At 39.0% G+C, this 18,355-nt stretch overlaps 2 protein-coding genes across 4 annotated transcripts in view; one reads left to right on the forward strand and one right to left on the reverse strand.

Moving 5' to 3' along the window:
• LOC138189113 (uncharacterized) overlaps positions 1–2,917 on the reverse strand; it is a 73,459-nt gene extending 70,542 nt beyond the window's left edge. The window contains exon 1 of the mRNA XM_069131264.1: positions 527–2,917. Coding sequence (XP_068987365.1) covers positions 527–620 — 94 coding nt within the window. The 5' untranslated portion in view covers positions 621–2,917. The remainder of the gene's footprint in view (positions 1–526) is intronic.
• A 3,673-nt stretch (positions 2,918–6,590) lies between these two features.
• Ir8a (Ionotropic receptor 8a) lies at positions 6,591–17,813 on the forward strand. Of its 3 annotated transcripts, none has more exons than XM_069131261.1 (16): positions 6,591–6,818; positions 7,895–8,047; positions 8,561–8,764; positions 8,851–9,017; positions 9,279–9,470; positions 9,554–9,721; positions 9,789–9,983; positions 10,063–10,284; positions 10,523–10,622; positions 10,814–10,991; positions 11,172–11,355; positions 11,436–11,557; positions 16,088–16,235; positions 16,309–16,478; positions 16,837–16,958; positions 17,189–17,813. In XM_069131261.1, exons 1-16 carry the CDS (start codon positions 6,734–6,736, stop codon positions 17,461–17,463), a joined length of 2,685 nt encoding a protein of 894 aa, XP_068987362.1. In that variant the 5' UTR covers positions 6,591–6,733; the 3' UTR covers positions 17,464–17,813. The 3 variants fall into 3 exon arrangements, with proteins under 3 accessions (XP_068987362.1, XP_068987363.1, XP_068987364.1); XM_069131262.1 differs by lacking the exon at positions 6,591–6,818 and adding an exon at positions 7,499–7,671; XM_069131263.1 differs by lacking the exon at positions 6,591–6,818 and adding an exon at positions 7,499–7,671 and having other exon boundaries at positions 8,581–8,764.
• Positions 17,814–18,355: the final 542 nt, after the last annotated feature.

The following is an 18,355-nucleotide window of genomic DNA, read 5'->3' on the forward strand; positions in this document are numbered from 1 at the left end:
GCGGCGAGCCGCCTACCCGACTAGACAAGGACCGAGAAAATAGCGAAATTTTTACCGAGATGCAGAGAGAGTGTGACTAAAGCACGCGTCGTCGATGCTGGAAAAGAGACATGGGCATGCACACGCGCAGGGAAAAAGACGAAATACGAATACATACGTATATACGTAATGATACGCTATACACTATAATATTTATAGCGTAAAACAGCCGAGAAACGAGAACGACATTTTCTCGATTCGAGATGCGTCAAAAGTTCACGACGATTGATTTAACATTATGTATACAACTTATAAACGCGAGAATTCTTATTGGTAATTGTTATCGATGATTCTTATTGGCGAATGCCAATGATTCGTAGGCAACGATACCACGACGACGATCGTCGTTAGTTTTTCTCTGTCGCGATTCCCCTGGCGTGCGCGGCGTGACTTTTTCCTTGTTGAAACGAGAAATAATCGACAAGACGGCCGTCAAACGTTTCCGACGTTCCGTCCAACGGATAGAAGAGATGGATTGCGTGCTAACCTGAGAGTCTAGCGAGGAATCGAAGCATGCCAGCGGCGGAAGACCAGCAATGAGCCGCGGTTCCAGCGACTAGAATTCCACCAGCGATCGGCATTTGTGTTTTCCTCCTCTTTCCCCAATTGTCCTGGCTATGTGTGAATGTGTGTACGTAGTCGGTTTGGCCTCTCGTGTCTGCGCGTTCCTCTTCGGCCGTATGCCAGAAAAAGAGAGGTAGCAGAATCGCACGAAAGAACGAGAAGGATGGAGTGTGGCCAAGGGTGACGCGGAGTCCTAGCCTAACCTAACCTCTCTTCCTCCTTTGGTGTAAAGGGATACACAAGCACGCACCGGATGAAATGCAAGATCCTCTTTCGACGGGGCCAAGCACGAGACAACCGGTCGCGCACTGTTTTTTCAGTTCATGGCACACACTGTTCCCATAGCCCGTGATTTTTCCTCGGATGTTTGACACTCCCGTTTCGGCTGGACAGCAGCCGGTTTCGTTTCGTTTTTCGTTTACGTGTCGGTAGCGTGTGTGCGCGCGTGCCGTGCCGTGCCGTGTCGTGTCGCGCCAGTGAAAACTCTGCCAGCGCACAGACAGGAATGGTATAGACTCAGACAGAGACGGGATAGATAAATTGGCCTTCAGCGAGAGAGAGGGAGAAAGAAACAGTCCATTACGGGGAGAGGGGAGAAGCGCGTACGACGGCGTAAAGTCCGACCACGGCCTCTATGGGATGTGAGAGAAAAAGAGACGGATTCTATCTCGTTCTCTCTCAGGATACTCCTCTCCGTACACTTCGACACGATGTTGTCACGATTCACGCACTCATTCGTTTCTCGACATTCGAGTGGCAGACGCGTAAAACCCCGCGCGCGCACTTCAGGAACTTCTATAAAGGTTCGGAACCAAAACCTGCTGCTGCTGCTGCTGCTGCTGCTCGTTGCTGCGACTCGACCAACGAAACTTGTATGTACGACGAATACGCGCGTTACGCCGTGATCGTACGCTTCTAAACACTGTTACTTAAACCACGAGTCACGGAAACTCTCTCCTCTTTCATCGGCTGTTTTTCAACGACGATAACCAACAAACGCGAACATGCGCTATCGTAGCAGTGTCAGATGTATCTGTACGATTGTCCCGTCGATGATGGTGGTGTTACTACTCGTTGCTGCTCCTGTTAGATATGTCATCGTGACCGCGGTGAGAATCGCGGTGATATTCGCGGTGTTCGTGGGCCCTGACGGGCCCTCGCGGTTCTATTGGTAACGACACTGCACTGTCAGACACAGACTACGATAGAACAGCCGAACGACGACTGACTCCTCCACTCGCGAGCCACCAGCAACGTTGCCACATCACTCCCGAGTCTCAATCGGACAAGTCTTCGGCCACCGACGTACAGGTACGACGATCACTGCGTTCTTGGTGCTGGCGCGCGACCGACTGTTCCATTCGATTTGTTCTCTCCTCTTCTTTCTACCTCGCGATTCTTCCTCGATACACAGTTGTCGTTGCTCTCGTTGTTGTTTGTTCTGTTCTCTCCTGTCCTATCCTGTCTGACCTGTCCTGTCTTGCTCGTCTTGTTCCGTTCCTTTCTATCCTCTGTACACGTCGAAATCGTATCCGCTGAATCAAGTCGTTTTTCGTCTTGCCACGACTTGTCACCGATTCTCCAAGCCTTTTACAGTGCCTTCACTCTTACATGGTTCTCTCGAACACGGCGTGTTGTGTCGCGACGAGGGTCACACTCGGCAACTGATCGCTGGCTATTGTCGCTACTATCGACTGCGGATTCGGTCGGTGCATCGAAATCCACAGAAACACTGTGATCCGAACGAGAACACAGCACCGAACTAACTGACCACATCTGCTGCCGATTTGCTGGCAGCTCTGTTAACTACAGCGCACGGCCGGCCAGTCTGCCTCTGCCTCTGCCAGCCAGTATGCTCCCTCGCTTTCTTACTCTCACCTACCAGCAGCCTGCCAGCCTTCTCGAATCAGCCGAGCCTACCTCTCTCGTGTGTTCTCCTTCCCTTCTCTATCCCCTGCTCAACCGCTTTCCTTCTCCTTTCCTCTTGCCCTTCTCACTACTAGCCTCTCATTCACTCGCTCGCTTGCTTTCTCCATCTTCTTTCCACCGTCGATTCTCGCTTCCACCTACCACCTTCCTATCCCCTTCTTCGTTCAATTCTTCGTCTCTCGCTCTCCATCGAATGAATGGTTTTAGTTCGGGAGGGCGTCCGTACCGGAAACAACCGATTGCATCCGGAAATCACCGAGCCTGTACTTCCCGCATTAGAGCGCTTCTTGAATAAAATTCTATTCTTTCCTCCTTTCTTTCCTCACCGTTTGATATCTTCACCGCGTAACTTCCTTCCGAATTCGTCATTCTCACACGTACATATCCGGGGAAAAACAGTTGATAATATAACTCGCTTATCGACCGTTTTCCTTACAGCGAAATCGTCTATGACACTACCGCGACTCACCTTTCTCCGTATGGGATGTAATCCGTTGTACAGGATCGCGTTCCACGAACCTTTTCGTGTAACTTTTCGTGCGTGAAATTGTAATACGTTTTGACGCGTGCGTTTCGTTTCTAATGCACGCGCTTCTGCGCGTGTTTTCCTTCGTCGTTTCCTCTCTTTTCCACATTCCCTTCCTTCGTTCGATCGACACCGCTTCTCTTCACGGAGTGTCCCGTAACGGTAGTTAAATTGTGTATCAGTCGCTCGTATGAACGCATTTGCATCATTGTACTATTTATGCAAATACTCTTTCTATTACAATGGAGTCACACATTTTAACTTATCGTGTCCCAATTTTCTCGTAAAGTTTACAACCATAGTTCTACTTTCTACGAAAGTCCTATACGAATTTCAATTTTATAAAATTTTAATTTTTTGGGCGGCTATAAAAAATAATTTTTATGGACAATAATAATATGCATTTATTACAAAATGGTTATCGCGTGATTTTTTCGTATAGAAATTTTGCGTCTGCAGAGCACGCGTGCAGAAGTACAAAAATCGTGAACGGATTACATGTTCCATATTTCGTGTAACTGGAGCAGTATTTTAGGCCGAAAATTGGCGCCGATTAAAAGAACTGCAGCGTCTGGTGAACTAAATTATGCAAGAAAAATATACCGAATCTCTTCGGCAAGATACGTCAGTGAAGGAAATGCTGCCGCTACGATTGCCATTCTGTTCGTATTTTTTAAACATTTCTTTAAGATCCGCTCGAGCATGGAATGTTGAAAGCAGGCGTAATTCGTGGATACAGTTATGACGGTTCAAATTAAACATCTTGATCTAACTTCTTTCCTGTTTGGTCGTACAACTTTCTGTGAAGAAAGTTTCTTTTGCAATTAAGTATATTTTATAGTACAACAAATCAAATAATAAAGAAAATAGTAATAATACAATTTGACAGTAACGAATGATGATCATCATGAAATATGTCCAACTTTCTATGTTTGACGACAAACCAACATTTATTTACATAGAACGATGATATCGTTTCCTGTTTTATCTGCTCTTCTCATCAGATTTCTCAGTTGGTTGTATTAATTTTAATGTAGCTATACAAATCTCGCATTCCATTGTGCAAGATAATATATAAGATAATAAGATACGCCAATTCATAAAGTTCAAAGAGACACATTGAACGATAATCGGAATTATGTTTTAATATTATGTATTGTGCGTATATGAAGCGACATCTAACAACGAAATGTGCACAACTGCGACAAGGGAGTTCAGCCATTAAACGCGATGTGGCGCTTTCTTCTTCTTGTAATCCATAATACGTTATAAACAAATTTTCAAGGAAAAGAATTAATGTATGTATATAATGTACTCTTAATTACAAAAAAACATTCTTCTATAGCTTCGAATATGCCTAATTGCTTATTGTATTCTAACAATAAAGAATGATTATTAAAACTCTTAGTTGCTTGAAATTCAACAGCCTTTTCTTATAATTTCTATGACAAATTGTATCATTTTGTAAAATTCAATGGAATAATAAATTTGTAAGGAAGTGGATTGTCAGTTTTATTTCTACTTCAGAATTTAAAAAAAAATCTTTATACCATAAGATTAAACCTCCACTTTCCAAACGCTATGGAAAGAAAAATGGAAACGATGAGAAACAATAGGCCGCAAGGGCAGGTTCTTTGAGATTGCGTTCGCATAAACGACATCTGAAATATATTTAAAAATAGTGCGAGACTATTGAAGCATTTCGCCCCAGCTGGCCTCTCGCCTCAGTCAGGGAACATCTGCGGAGCAATCTCGATCCTTGCGTCATTATTCTTTGTGACCGCGCACCATCGATTCACAGGTTTCCTCAACCATGGAAATTAATCAACCTTAGACCATGATCAGAACTGATAGATAATGGGAAAACGTGACGTTCGTCGTGGCAAGATTCACCGATCGAGAAACTCGATTCTATCATCTGCTCTGTTTTCTTTTTTTTTTCACCATTCTCATCTTCCTTCTCTTCTTCATTTCTTTCTTTCCTTCTTTCTTTTTTTCCTTCTTTTGGATCGGCGATTCAATCGAAGAATTGTTCGATGAAGCGATTTGTCGGCACGCGGTTAAAGGGAACTTTATCGTTCAGCGGTCGCGAAAATAGCGAGACGGGAATGTTCGCCGATCGAATTTCGCTAGTCCAGGTGCTGAGGAACGGGGTAGTGTATGCACGCGATACAATCAATTATCGATTAGGAAACTGCAGTTTTCAGCGTAAACGATCCCTGATTGCGAGCTTTTCCTACATAAATGTTACTGGACGAAGCAACTGTTACGTGTACGTTGAATCAATAATATGCGTATCGATCATTTATTCTCTATTCTCCTATTCTAAAAACGGTTCACGCGCACGGAAACCAAACCTTTTTGCGGCCAACGAATGTACTCGGTGCTTTTAATGCACCGTTGATTCTATCATTTCGTAATTATAAGCTGTTTTATATATAAAATAACTTTGTACATTTGCCTTGAATTTATTGGGTTGGCAACTAAGTGATTGCAGATTTTGTCAATACCAGCTAATGACAAAAGCCGCAATCACTTAGTTGCCAACCTAACATTTATCTTTCATGCAGTCTTTGACGTAGATTATTGTACACTAAAACGTTCTATAATTTTATTTACTTATTTAAGTATCATTTATTCAATTATAATTTTTGAATTTCCATCGGTAGGTTTATTCGAATCACAAGTAAAAATTCATTCCTCGGAATCATTTTTGAAGAAATATGTGGTCCTAAATATCTCAAAAATCACCTAATTCTTACATCTTCTAATTCGTCATTTTTCCCGTCTATTAAGTAGCAATAAGTTTCAAAATCGGATTTCTCCAATAATCGTACCGAAAGAAATATTAGGTTGGTAACTAAGTGATTGCGGATTTTGTCAATACCACCTAATGACAAAAGCCGCAATCACTTAGTTGCCAACCTAACATTTATCTTTCATACAGTCTTTGACGTAGATTATTGTACACTAAAACGTTCTATAATTTTATTTACTTATTTAAGTATCATTTATTCAATTATAATTTTTGAATTTCCATCGATGGGTTTAATAGAATCACAAGTAAAAATTCATTCCTCGGAATCATTTTTGAAGAAATATGTGGTCCTAAATATCTCAAAAATCACCTAATTCTTACATCTTCTAATTCGTCATTTTTCCCGTCTATTAAGTAGCAATAAGTTTCAAAATCGGATTTCTCCAATAATCGTACCGAAAGAAATATTAGGTTGGCAACTAAGTGATTGCGGCTTTTGTCATTAGGTGGCAATCACTTAGTTGCCAACCTAATACATCTCCCAAATATTCTCCAGGAATTTAAGTAAAAAAGAGAATATTGTTAAATAACCCAATTGTCGAGTAGCATTCAACGTCATGCATCGATCGCCAATGTTCAGGTTAGTAATCCTTGGCAGTCGTCAACTTGAGCGATAAATCGATGACTAAGGTGGAAGAAACGAGTGTCAGGATATAACATCGTGCTTCCACGTAACGAAAGTGAATTTACGGAAAACAAGGACCACAGTTTGATAGTCGACGGTGTAATATTCATAAGCGGGTGTCGTAGAGAGCGAGCGCAGGCGTCGTTGTCGTCTTCCACGGTATCCTCCTGTTTGCCTACGCGGAAGACAACGGTTGTTCGTTCATCCGGCACCAAGTCGGTTCTCCTGAGCCATGTCGACCACTGTGGTAGCAGCGAGTGTGTTCCTGCTTGTCTCGTTCCTCGGTCCTACCATCTCTCTAACACCTATGAACATGTGTAAGTTTTGTCTATGATGGTTTTGGAAAATTTTCTTTGTAATTTTCAAACGGATTGAAACGTTCAAACGACGTATGGGTTTCGTGGAGTTATTTTGGAAAAAGATTCACAAGTTGATTCGAGATGTCATTTTTTAAAAGGAATATCAGATGAAACTCTTTTATTTTTGTTTTACAGAGCTTTAGAAATTGGTAGTAGACGATTTGAAACTGTTTTGACTTTTTTTATTATGACTATTCTTCAGTCGTTTTCATTTCCTTAAAACAATATTCTCAAATGCTATAGTTCGTTACTTTTTAGTGAAATGCCGATCCTGCACAGTGTTATTCATAATTATTCTGCTAGAGTTAATTATTGTCAAATGCAATGTTATGAAATATTAACGAAAATTAAATACATCGGTTGCACTGGTTAAACATTGATTGGGTCGCATGAAACTTTGCTTCGTTCTCGATACATCGATAGTAGTTGTACTATTGTTGAATTATTCACGCGATAAACGTTTGACTAATACCTTCCGTATCTTCTGTGCCAACTCGAACGGTTGGTCCCTGGTCCTTGACATAGAAAGAAGTTCGACGAAAGCTATTACCGATGATTGAGACCGAAAAAGAAACAAAACGACACAGATGGCGATATCGTCGCACGATCGTTGCTTCAGATGACACAAACGCGGTGTATCTTTTCGCTCTGTTTTCCAAACAACGAGGGAAGAAATTATATTAGCTTAATGAAACTTTTCCTATATGAAGAATAGCAACTTATAGCATAATAGATGATTATTGCACGATTAGATTCTATCTACTGAAACGAAACCATATGAAGCAATACAATAATGAATATCAATAACGAGGTAAATATGTCACGTGAAACGATGACATTATAATATGTACTCTTTTAAAAACAGCTCCTTTCCTTGTATATGTAAAAATATATGTAGGATATCTTACTACGAATTAATGTAGCTAACTTAATTTAAAAAAAAAAAAAAAAAAATAGCGAATGTGAAAAGTCTTTGAGAGATTTCTTGCTTAAATTAATTTACACTGTAGTGATCTTCTTATTGTTTTGTACAGTGATAGTAATAGAGGAACCAGATAAGGCGATACTAAGCATCCTGAATGATGCTGTACCTCAAGCAGAAAAGAATTTTGGTGAAAACATCATCGCCGTCCATATTTCCACAGTCCAAGTGGATCGTGCCAACGTAGACAGCAGTTACGAAAGAGGTTAAGAAGTAAAATGTGTCGTGCAGTTTTCACAGCTTTCCAATCGATAGCGATCTCTGCAAGTTGTAATGAGCGATTTCAAAGCTTAATTGCTAATTTTATCGCAAATATTCATATAAGAAATTTAACGAAAATTCCAATTTGCTTAAAAATAGATTTATCCCTTAATATTGCAAACGTAATTGTTCCAGACATACGATATTTCATGATAAAAATTTATTACTGTTAGTTTCATTTATGGCTAATTTTCACGCAATTTACAAATAGCTTACAAATTTCTTCACTCTTCAATGCTTTAAAATTAACAATATTAGACATGTAATACTCCAGGATAAAAATTGTTTTCTTGAAAGAAAATAAGAAACAATGGAACATAATTTTATTCGTGACTAATTCTCATACGCTTTGCATCCTTTTGATCGATCTATCGATGATAGCTGTGCAACATCGACGAGCTTCTCCGACATGATCGCGCTTTATTCTTATTTTCGTTTCGTTAAAATCAACTTGCAGTATGTGCTGCCTTATTTAAGGGAATCAGTATCATACTCGACATGACCTGGACTGGTTGGGATCGCCTACGAAACATGGCCGACGAGAACGGAATAATATACAAACGGGGCGATAGCAATATAAACCCGTACATCCAAGCAATCGACGATCTTTTGATGTTGAAAAACGCCACGGACGTGAGCCTGATCTTCGAAGATGAAAGGGGTATCTTCATATCAATCTTCGATCGTTCAATCCGCGGTTTTCAACTCGTGTCAGATGTTTGAAAACTGATTCATACCTCTTTGCAGAATTGAATCAGAGTCTCTACTATTTAATTGGGAATTCGATCATAAGACTGGTGGTGATCGACGAGTTCACGGAGAAAACAGTGTCAAAGATTAGGAGCATGAGACCATCGCCATCTTATTACGCGATCTACGCGAGCACAGCTAAGATGGAGGATTTCTTCAGAACGGTGATTCCTAGAAAATCTTTTAACCTGTTAATCGGAGAAGACACGCTAACCTGTCTATTGAATTTTTAGTAGTTTTAATTCAATGTAATTTTCCTTTAGTTGTTGTTTTATTTTTCGTATACTTGTAAGGATTAAAATCGAGATAGATAATATCGAATTAAGATTTTAAAGATTGATTAGACAAGGAATGAACAGGTTAACAGGTTGAACAATTAAGTATAAAAACTTAGCTTGTAAATTTACTTTAGTTATAAAATTTAGGCCATGCAAGGAGGACTGGTTACGAGAAATGGAGTATGGAACTTGGTGTTCACTGACAATAATTACGAGACCTTTAAATATATCAACGGAGAACACCAGTTGGATGTTTCAATTACTATTCTATCGATGAAGAAGGATATTTGCTGCAGACTAATCGGTGAACCGGCTTGCAGTTGTCCCTCTGATGTTCAAGTATCTAGACATTTATTATCGTGTATAATATTTCTCGATTCAAACGATTCACGTGCTCTTTTCGTACCTTCCCATGTTTCTAGATATTTTCACATTACTTTAAAAGGTTAGTAGGCCTGATAGTGAGTTTAATGAGCGACCTGCAAGCGTCTGGCATCAGCGTGGAACCAAAAACTGGCCGATGCCCTTCGCCAAACACGAGTCAAGCTTCGAATCTCACGTCTGAGGCATTTAACAATAATTTACTAGCGGTAAGTTGAATTTCAGTTGTTCGATGATTCTCAGAAGGAACTGAAGGTTGACAGAAAAATGTGATAGAAATTAGGAGGTAACGACACGTTCGAGTACTGGTCAGAGAAAGGAATGATCACTTACAAAGCCGAAATTGAGTTGGAGGAGTTTAATGGGATTTTGGAGCCGCTGGCCACTTGGACGAGACATGGTAAAATCAAAGAAGCTGAGAAAAACAAGATAAAGCCCGCTAGAAGATTCTTCCGAATCGGAACTGCTCCTGTAATTGACACTCATTACGATGTTTGCATCACGATAATTTTGACAACTTTAATTAATGCAAGTATTAAAATTGCATTAGTCAGTGCCTTGGACCGTCCCCAGATTGGATCCAGTAACTGGAAAGATTATGAAGGATGAGAACGGAAATGATATGTGGGATGGCTATTGCGTGGATTTCGTAAAGAAATTATCCGAAGAGATGGAATTCGATTATGATCTCGTTGTACCGCAGGATCATCAATTTGGGAAGAAGTTATCTAATGGACAATGGGATGGCTTGATTGGTGACCTTGCTAAAGGGGTAAGAAGTATGCAAAAAGGATGTCAAACTCTGTTGAAGTACTTGTATACTAAACCTGACGGTGCCTGTAATTCTGCAACCATTTAATCTTGTTTGTAGAAAATTTTATCTGTTTAAACCTTTCTAATGATACAAACTGTGTGATCCCTCTTGGTGAAATTTGAGTTTACTTTTTATTATCCAACAAACTTATTGTTAGAAACTTGTTCTTATTACAGACATTTATTTTGTTTTCCAGGAAACAGACATGGTAGTTGCAGCATTGACGATGACTTCAGAACGCGAGGAAGTGATCGATTTCGTTGCCCCATACTTTGAACAATCTGGCATATTAATTGGTAAAAAGTTTCTATTTAAAATATTAAAAAGAAATATTTTTATATTTTACACTTATATTATTATGTTACACTATACTATTTTGTGTTATGTATAGACACTATGTACTATACTATTACATTTACTATTATTATACTTAAACTCACATTATGTTTTTAATCTTTTTAATTATGTAATAATTTTTCATTCCAAGTGATGAGGAAACCTGTGCGCAAGCCGTCTCTCTTCAAATTCATGACAGTACTGAAAGTCGAGGTATGGTTAAGCATCGTCGGGGCACTAACGTTAACTGGCATCATGATTTGGATACTCGACAAGTATTCTCCGTACAGTGCCAGAAATAATAAACGACTCTATCCATATCCTTGTCGGTAAGAACTGTACTGCAAGGCTAGTTTCGAAGACTCATTAAGGGACATTTAGATTTAGATTTCGGCAAATTGCCCTTAACGATTCTTATATTTCAAGTTGTTATAATACGTCAATACGTCTCGCGAAGATAAAAAAATTATTTCGTCAAAGATAGTGCTTCAATAGGATCCTATATTTAGGGAATTCACGTTGAAAGAGAGTTTCTGGTTCGCTTTGACGTCCTTTACACCCCAGGGTGGCGGCGAAGCTCCTAAAGCATTATCGAGCAGAACATTAGTGGCCGCTTACTGGCTGTTTGTTGTCCTAATGCTCGCCACGTTCACCGCTAATCTGGCTGCTTTTCTTACTGTGGAAAGAATGCAGGTGCATAAGTTTTATAAATGGATTTAGAAAATTTCGTACATATTTTAGAAGATGATAGTTAAATACCCATTTTGTTCCAGTCTCCTGTGCAATCTTTGGAGCAATTAGCGAGGCAGTCAAGAATCAATTACACCGTGGTGGCTAATTCTGGGGTACATCAGTACTTCATGAATATGAAGAATGCAGAGGATAAGTTGTACACGTGAGTCTGAACTTTGGATCCCTGTGTTGCGAATTCTCAACCAAATGGCGATCGGTTGATATAGGTAACCTTGGACGAGATTAACGTTCAAGGTGGAGGTAAATTAAATATATCGAGTATTAGTATGGTTTGCTTATTTATTTGCACTTTTTAGTATACAGCCAGCGGAAGCTTCGTCTCGTCCTTATGTATTGACTTTCCATCCCCGGGTTTACCACTGTTTATTGTGTACACTCGTAGCCGTATATCATCTGGTATTGTCAGCTGTTTACCCTAGACCTGGCCCCATCGGGCACTTAAGGTGTTTTTAGCCTCTTAATGAGGTCCGCATTGTAAGATTTACAGCTCGGGTAGGTAGGCATTCGGACTTTTCCAAACAAGGCAGGTGTATTGTTCGAGTCATAAACAGACGGCTACTCGAAATCCCAAACATACCGCCTCCTTTAAACGGGCACGTTCAAAAGTTGTCTATAGTGATGAAGCGTGTAATTACATACATTCGGAAAAGATGTAAATTTAGTAGAATGCAATTGTGTACAAACTATCTTATCTTCTAATTGCTCTATGTATTCTACTGGTTTGTTATTGGTTATTTCTTGTGCTCCGTATGTTCTGGTTCGTTGTATTTCTAAAGTTTCTGATTTCCTCGAGTAGACCGTCTCGTGCACGTTTACAGTTATCCATTTCAATGTTGACATTCTTTAAAGTCCAATTCAATATTGCAAGTTGTTTCAAATGCTAGTTAGATTAGATTTTATTGCTTTCCCTTGAGATAAAGTACTAAGTTAAGCGCTAAATTTTCTGTATGTATTTTAAGCAATCCTCATAGCAGTCATTCTCTTTGTTGCTAATAAAAACACCGCTGGAGTCCACTGCCCAGGAAGTGTCGTTGGGCACCTTGGTTCTGAGCTTTGGTAGTTGTACTGGCTTGGCACGTGTCTCTTGGCGCCAGATTATCCACTGAAGACGAGATCAGAGGCGTCTTTCTGTTTCTTCCTATTCTTCCCAGCCGATTGGACACAGTTAATTGGAATTTACACCTACTGACGTTTGTAGCCATCCTGGTTCACTGTATCGATATTTATTCGTTGTTGGATTGTTCCTAGGTCTGCTTCTTGTATTGTCGCCACGTTCTGCGTCCGCTGGTTCCGCATAAAACGGACTACCCTGCTTTGACTCGGGTGTCAGAGGGCTATTGCTCTCTGATTTGGCCAGCATTAATTTTATTTTGTTCCCGTGAAGTGTCACCGTGCTGGAACTGTTCAAGGAATATGCTGCCCCATCATTCCTGGCGAGTTTGTCGTTGGGAGACAAGGAATGATTCTACTGATCGGTAGTCTTCAAAATATCTTCATAATCCGATCTTTAGGCGAACTTCGATCGTACGCCTCTAAAATGTTAGATCCTTGATAGTGTTGCAAGTTCTTTCCAGCTTCTAGGACTCGTTCTAGTTTCTAATTGCTCATGCAGGATGACGTAGTTTGTGAAAGGACGTTGAGCGTTGAGTCTAACAAGACTCTGCGCTGTTGCATTTTTCCGGTTTGATCACTGATGTTTATAAGGTCCGTAGACAAAACGACGTTTGCAAATAGCTTAGATGCGTGACCTGTTAGATTAGTTTAAGTTGGCTGCCATGATTTATCTATATCCGAATATAGGAGAGTGTGGTGCCGTTTACGGCATAACTTGCAACTACCAGATGTACATTCTGCCACGGAATGTGTGCTACGCAAACAATAGAAACAGAGATTTTTCTCTCTCACTGGTTTCCACCTGTCGGGTACTGACATAGACAAGAATTTTTTGCAATTTCGTGTTGTGTGTGATCCGTTAAAAAATTTCACGTGATCGGAGATTTTGGCATCCGTTTGCACATACCGCCTTGGCTCATGACACGTAAATTATACGGACGGGTAGTAGTGCGTGATGGTGTTTGATACGTTGAGCCTATAGCTTCTAACACGTTGCAGCGACTGTGTAAAAAGTTGAACAGTTCTCCGACGTTTGGAAAGGTTGTGTGGTCTGTCCGTGTGATGTGTTTCTTCCATCGTAACTGTGCGCGTCGTGATCTAGCTTCGATGTAAACAAATATAGTAACACGGTATCCGCGGTTGGCTGATTGAGTGATTTCAATGCTTTATAATTTGTTTAAATAGAATTGTATATCTTGGTAAGATGGCCGCTGTAAAGGAGAGATGTCGAACAATGCTTTCAAATGATAGGCCACGATTTTTGCAGGTTGTTTTGTTGTATTGTTTCTCCAAAATTTCCCATGCTACAGGATAATTGATGACTGTATTTTCTAACGACGCTATGGCAATAGCCGCTTCCTGTGTTAAGCAAAAGCGGAGATATATTAATCTCTTACAGTCGTCAATACGTGAATTCTCGTGTACTATGACGCAAAATTGAATAGTTGAATTTTAGGCAACTTCATTGAATTTAATGCAGCTTCATTGTCGATCCGCCGTTAGGGATCTCAATTATATCAGTAGCGCGTGTTTTACTTTCCAAGAATTTATATTTTAGGGCAAGGCGTCCATCTTGTGTTTGATCCTCGTCTATCTCGTTTAATTCGCTTTGATTTTTCCCAAACGTAGCATATTCTGCCTCTAAATACCTGGTATTGAATGCCGGTTACTGATCCTCCTTCCTCATATTTATCAAGTACCTCTTGAAATGCTTCTAATTCTTCCTTGAATAATTTTCGTTCCATTTACAATTTTCTTATGCGTCCTTCTTGATTGGAAGCCATGGTGTACGCGCGTGAGTTTCGATATGATAACTTTAAGCAGTTTGCAAGGGAGAGGTGACTCAACAAACGTATGACTTATGTTTCGAACGAATTGATGCTTCGTCTGCTGTGCAGCGAGATATTGGCGATATACTTCGCGATAAAGGTATAATATTTCCTTCCCGAAGATAACTCTTGTATTGACTGTGATCAGTGTATTCCTATGGAGAGCTGTCCCGACTGTTTGTTGACGTAGGTTATCTTGCATGGGGATATTGTGTACGGTGTATTTCGCAATGAAGCTAGTTCCTTTCCGAAGATGGCACTCGCGTTGATGTTATTTGTCTAACGATCTTGTTTTCCTCCGAACTGTTGCTTCCTCCAACGATACATATATCCGGCTCGAAAGACCAATATGTTGCAAATTCTCAGTTAAATGGCGATCGGTTGATATCACCTTGAACGAGATTAACGCTCAAGGTGGAGGTAAATTAACTATATCCAGTATTAGTATGATTTGCTTGTTTACTTGTACTTTTTAGTATCCACGAAGAGGTTAACGTTCTCATGGCGACGGATGCCAGCAGAAGTTTCGTCTCGTCCTTATATACTAATTCCCCCTTCCCCCGTTTTCCATGGTTTATTGTGGATTTTCGTGGCCGTATATGGTGTTGCTAGCTGTTTACTCTTGACCTGACCTACCCAACCTACACGTTGCCCATCGCGCATTTTTCCAAATATCGAGAACTAATGTTTATTATTTGAAAAAAGAAGAAGCCTAATAATGATTTAAGTGGTTAATTATATTTGCGGTAATGACTTTATTTAACGATTTTACATATTGTTTTTACAAAACATCAAATTAAAAGTATAAAAAAATATAGGTAAAATTAAAAACATTAAAGATGACTACAGATAAATAACACGACTTGAACGTTTTAAATTCATGATGCATTTTAATATTTTTCTATAGTGTGGTATCGTTCGATTATAACTTTATTTGGTCATAACTGATAATGTAACTTTTTCATTCATTTTAACACCACTAAATTCCTGTATTTTATTATATACTGTACTTTATAAAAACAGAAAAAGTGGCGTGATTATTTGTCCTTCACAAAATCTCCCTATTCAGTTGGCTAAGTGTTAAGGTGTTCTTGATCTCTTAACGAGATCCGCATTGTAAGATTTACAGCTTGGCAAACAGGTAGGCGATTTGAACTTTTCCAAATAAGGTTATAGATTAGACAATCAGCAGATTAGTAGATTGACAATACGTACGACTATGCTGAAACAGTAGTATTGTCTGCAATGGCCGAGTGGACTTTGTTATTGAAGGTTATGTTACATTTATTATATTCCAGGACAGGGCTACAATACTGCAATACTTATTATTTATGTTATTCATTTTTTAGTTAATTTTACAATCAACGACCATTTCATGCTTTAGACACTTTGTTCTGAATAGATCCCATTCCGATGACTTCTTTAGTCACAAATCGCTGAATCGATTGACGACATAAATTTTTACAAACGATACAGACGGTGAGTTCTCGGCCATTGAAAACAATCCTATGACAAAGAATGTTACAAGAAAGATTCTATTAATCTTTCGTGAGGTATCGCGTGATTTAATGTCTGGATCACTGGTATCGAACGAGTTAATAACATTTCAAATATTGAAATTTAGAAATTAATCATATTTATCATTATCCTAAATATATAGTTCATACATCCAACGAGTTTCCCCTCCCATAACTCTTCTCTAATTTTGCCCAATTTTATTTCACAATTAGGGTATGGAAAGAAATCACGTTAAACAGTACCAGCGACCAAGTAGAGTATCGAGTTTGGGACTATCCAATCAAGGAACAATACGGTCACATATTGCAAGCTATTACGCAGGTCGGTCCTGTTGTAAATTCCAGAGAGGGTTTTCAAAAGGTATGCGTTGACGATCAGTTACTCGTGCCAGGCAAATCAGTGAACAAAGCCATTGTCTTTTGTGCCGTTTCAGGTGATAGAAAGCGAAAATGCAGAATTCGCTTTCATCCACGATTCATCGGAGATAAAGTATGAGGTAACGAGGAATTGCAACCTGACTGAGGTTGGGGAAGTGTTTGCGGAACAGCCTTATGCAATTGCTGTTCAACAGGGAAGCCATTTGCAGGAAGAAATAAGCAGAAAGTATGTTTTTGTACCAATGAGTTTGTACTAACCCATCCTGATGAGTTTTTTTTTTTTTATTTATTTATTTAAATTTTACAATTTGTCCAGTAGTACATTTGGTAAAATGTCATATCTTAGTGGTGTAATAATATAACATGTGGGTGGCTACCCCCAGCGGGGTACCATCTTCGCGTTTGTTAGGTTATGTCCTTTGTGAGATCTGTTAGGTGTTTCCTTAACCTGATGAGTTTGTACTAATCTATCCTGATGAGTTTGTACTAATCTATCCTGATGAGTTTGTACTAACCTTACCTATCCTAACTAATCCTATAATTTATTATAGGTTTCTATGCTATTTATATCAATTGACTTGTAGAATTCTAGATTTGCAAAAGGACAGATACTTTGAAATGTTGGCGTCTAAGTATTGGAATCAATCATTGAAAGCTCAGTGTCAGAATTCTGATGACAACGAGGGAATAACATTGGAGAGTTTGGGTGAGTTGTTATGAACTAAAATATTTTAATAATTCAAAATGTTGAATACTTGACATGTGAAGATAGCTTAATATTTACTAAATAGCCATTTTCTGAATAAATAAAACAGAAAAGTTGAATATTTTATATCCAAACTTCAAAGAATTTTATCTAAAAAATATAATAATAGTAATGTATAATATAATTAAATGTACATGATAATTTAATCAAACAATTCTACGTGTTTTCAGGTGGAGTGTTCATCGCAACTCTTTTTGGTCTCGCTCTAGCGATGATCACGTTAGCAGGAGAAGTGTTTTACTATCGAAAACGAAACACACAAGACAAACAAAAAGATAAAAAGAAAGTGAAAACCATCGACAACGAGAAGCTGATTATGCAGAAGTTGGCCTCGAAATTGCAAATGAAACCTGCGCCGACCAATGCGTTTTTCGAGAAAACGATGAATCCTCCCCGCGTGTCTCACATTTCCGTGTACCCTCGCAATTTCACTTTCAAAGAATGAAAAACTTCATAGAGTAAATTAACATGATTTAGAATAGAGCTTATAATATACGGAAATCTTCTTGTACACACGGTCGAATCGTTCTGTACTCGAATGACAATTTGGATCCGATAATAATTTTAATAAGAAACGATGGCAACGTAAAACGAGAGTGAAAATAAAGTTTCTAGCTAGAAAACGTAGTTTTACAAGAACCAGTATCTTTCACTGTTTTGCAATATTTGTCGATTCTTTACGCCTCTCGCGAGCCCCGGAAACAATCGTAAATCGATCAATTGTATTAAAAGATATTTCACTTTCGTTTTAATTAACTCTGTACTAGCAGCTTGTAGTCACGTAAATAAACAATTAAGAATATTTTTTATATGTTTTGAAAATTTTTCATTTTCGAAATTGTCCTTCATGCACCAAGTGCATCAATTACGAGAGAAAGAATCGGCGATTTCCCGGTAAAAATATACCAATACCTGAGGATGTTTTTCCCAACGATGCCTCTTAAATCGATACCACTTGCAGGTTATTGTCCATCGCGACATTTTTTACCAACTGCGGTAACGGAATTGCATAAATGAAAGTGAGCAGTTAGCGATCGGTCGGCTGTGTCGCTTCGATTCGTAACATTCTATCGCTGTGACAGATATATTCCCTGAATTGGTCTACGAGATAAATCTAAACATATCCAATTTATGAATCCATTCAGCAAATAAACCGCGACAATTAAAATAATATTTAGTTATATGATAAACGATATCATCTATGACTATAAACATGATCTATGTATATTACTGTCCTTGTTAATTAAAATGGTATCGTATTTGGTATATTTCATTTTCCAAATATATTGAAATATTTGAAGCTTTTTTAACCTTTTAAGTTAAGCTATAAATTTATA

The sequence above is a fragment of the Bombus flavifrons genome, chromosome 18, assembly GCF_040668555.2.
Source record: "Bombus flavifrons isolate JBK064 chromosome 18, iyBomFlav1_principal, whole genome shotgun sequence".
Classification (NCBI taxonomy): Eukaryota; Metazoa; Arthropoda; class Insecta; order Hymenoptera; family Apidae; genus Bombus; species Bombus flavifrons.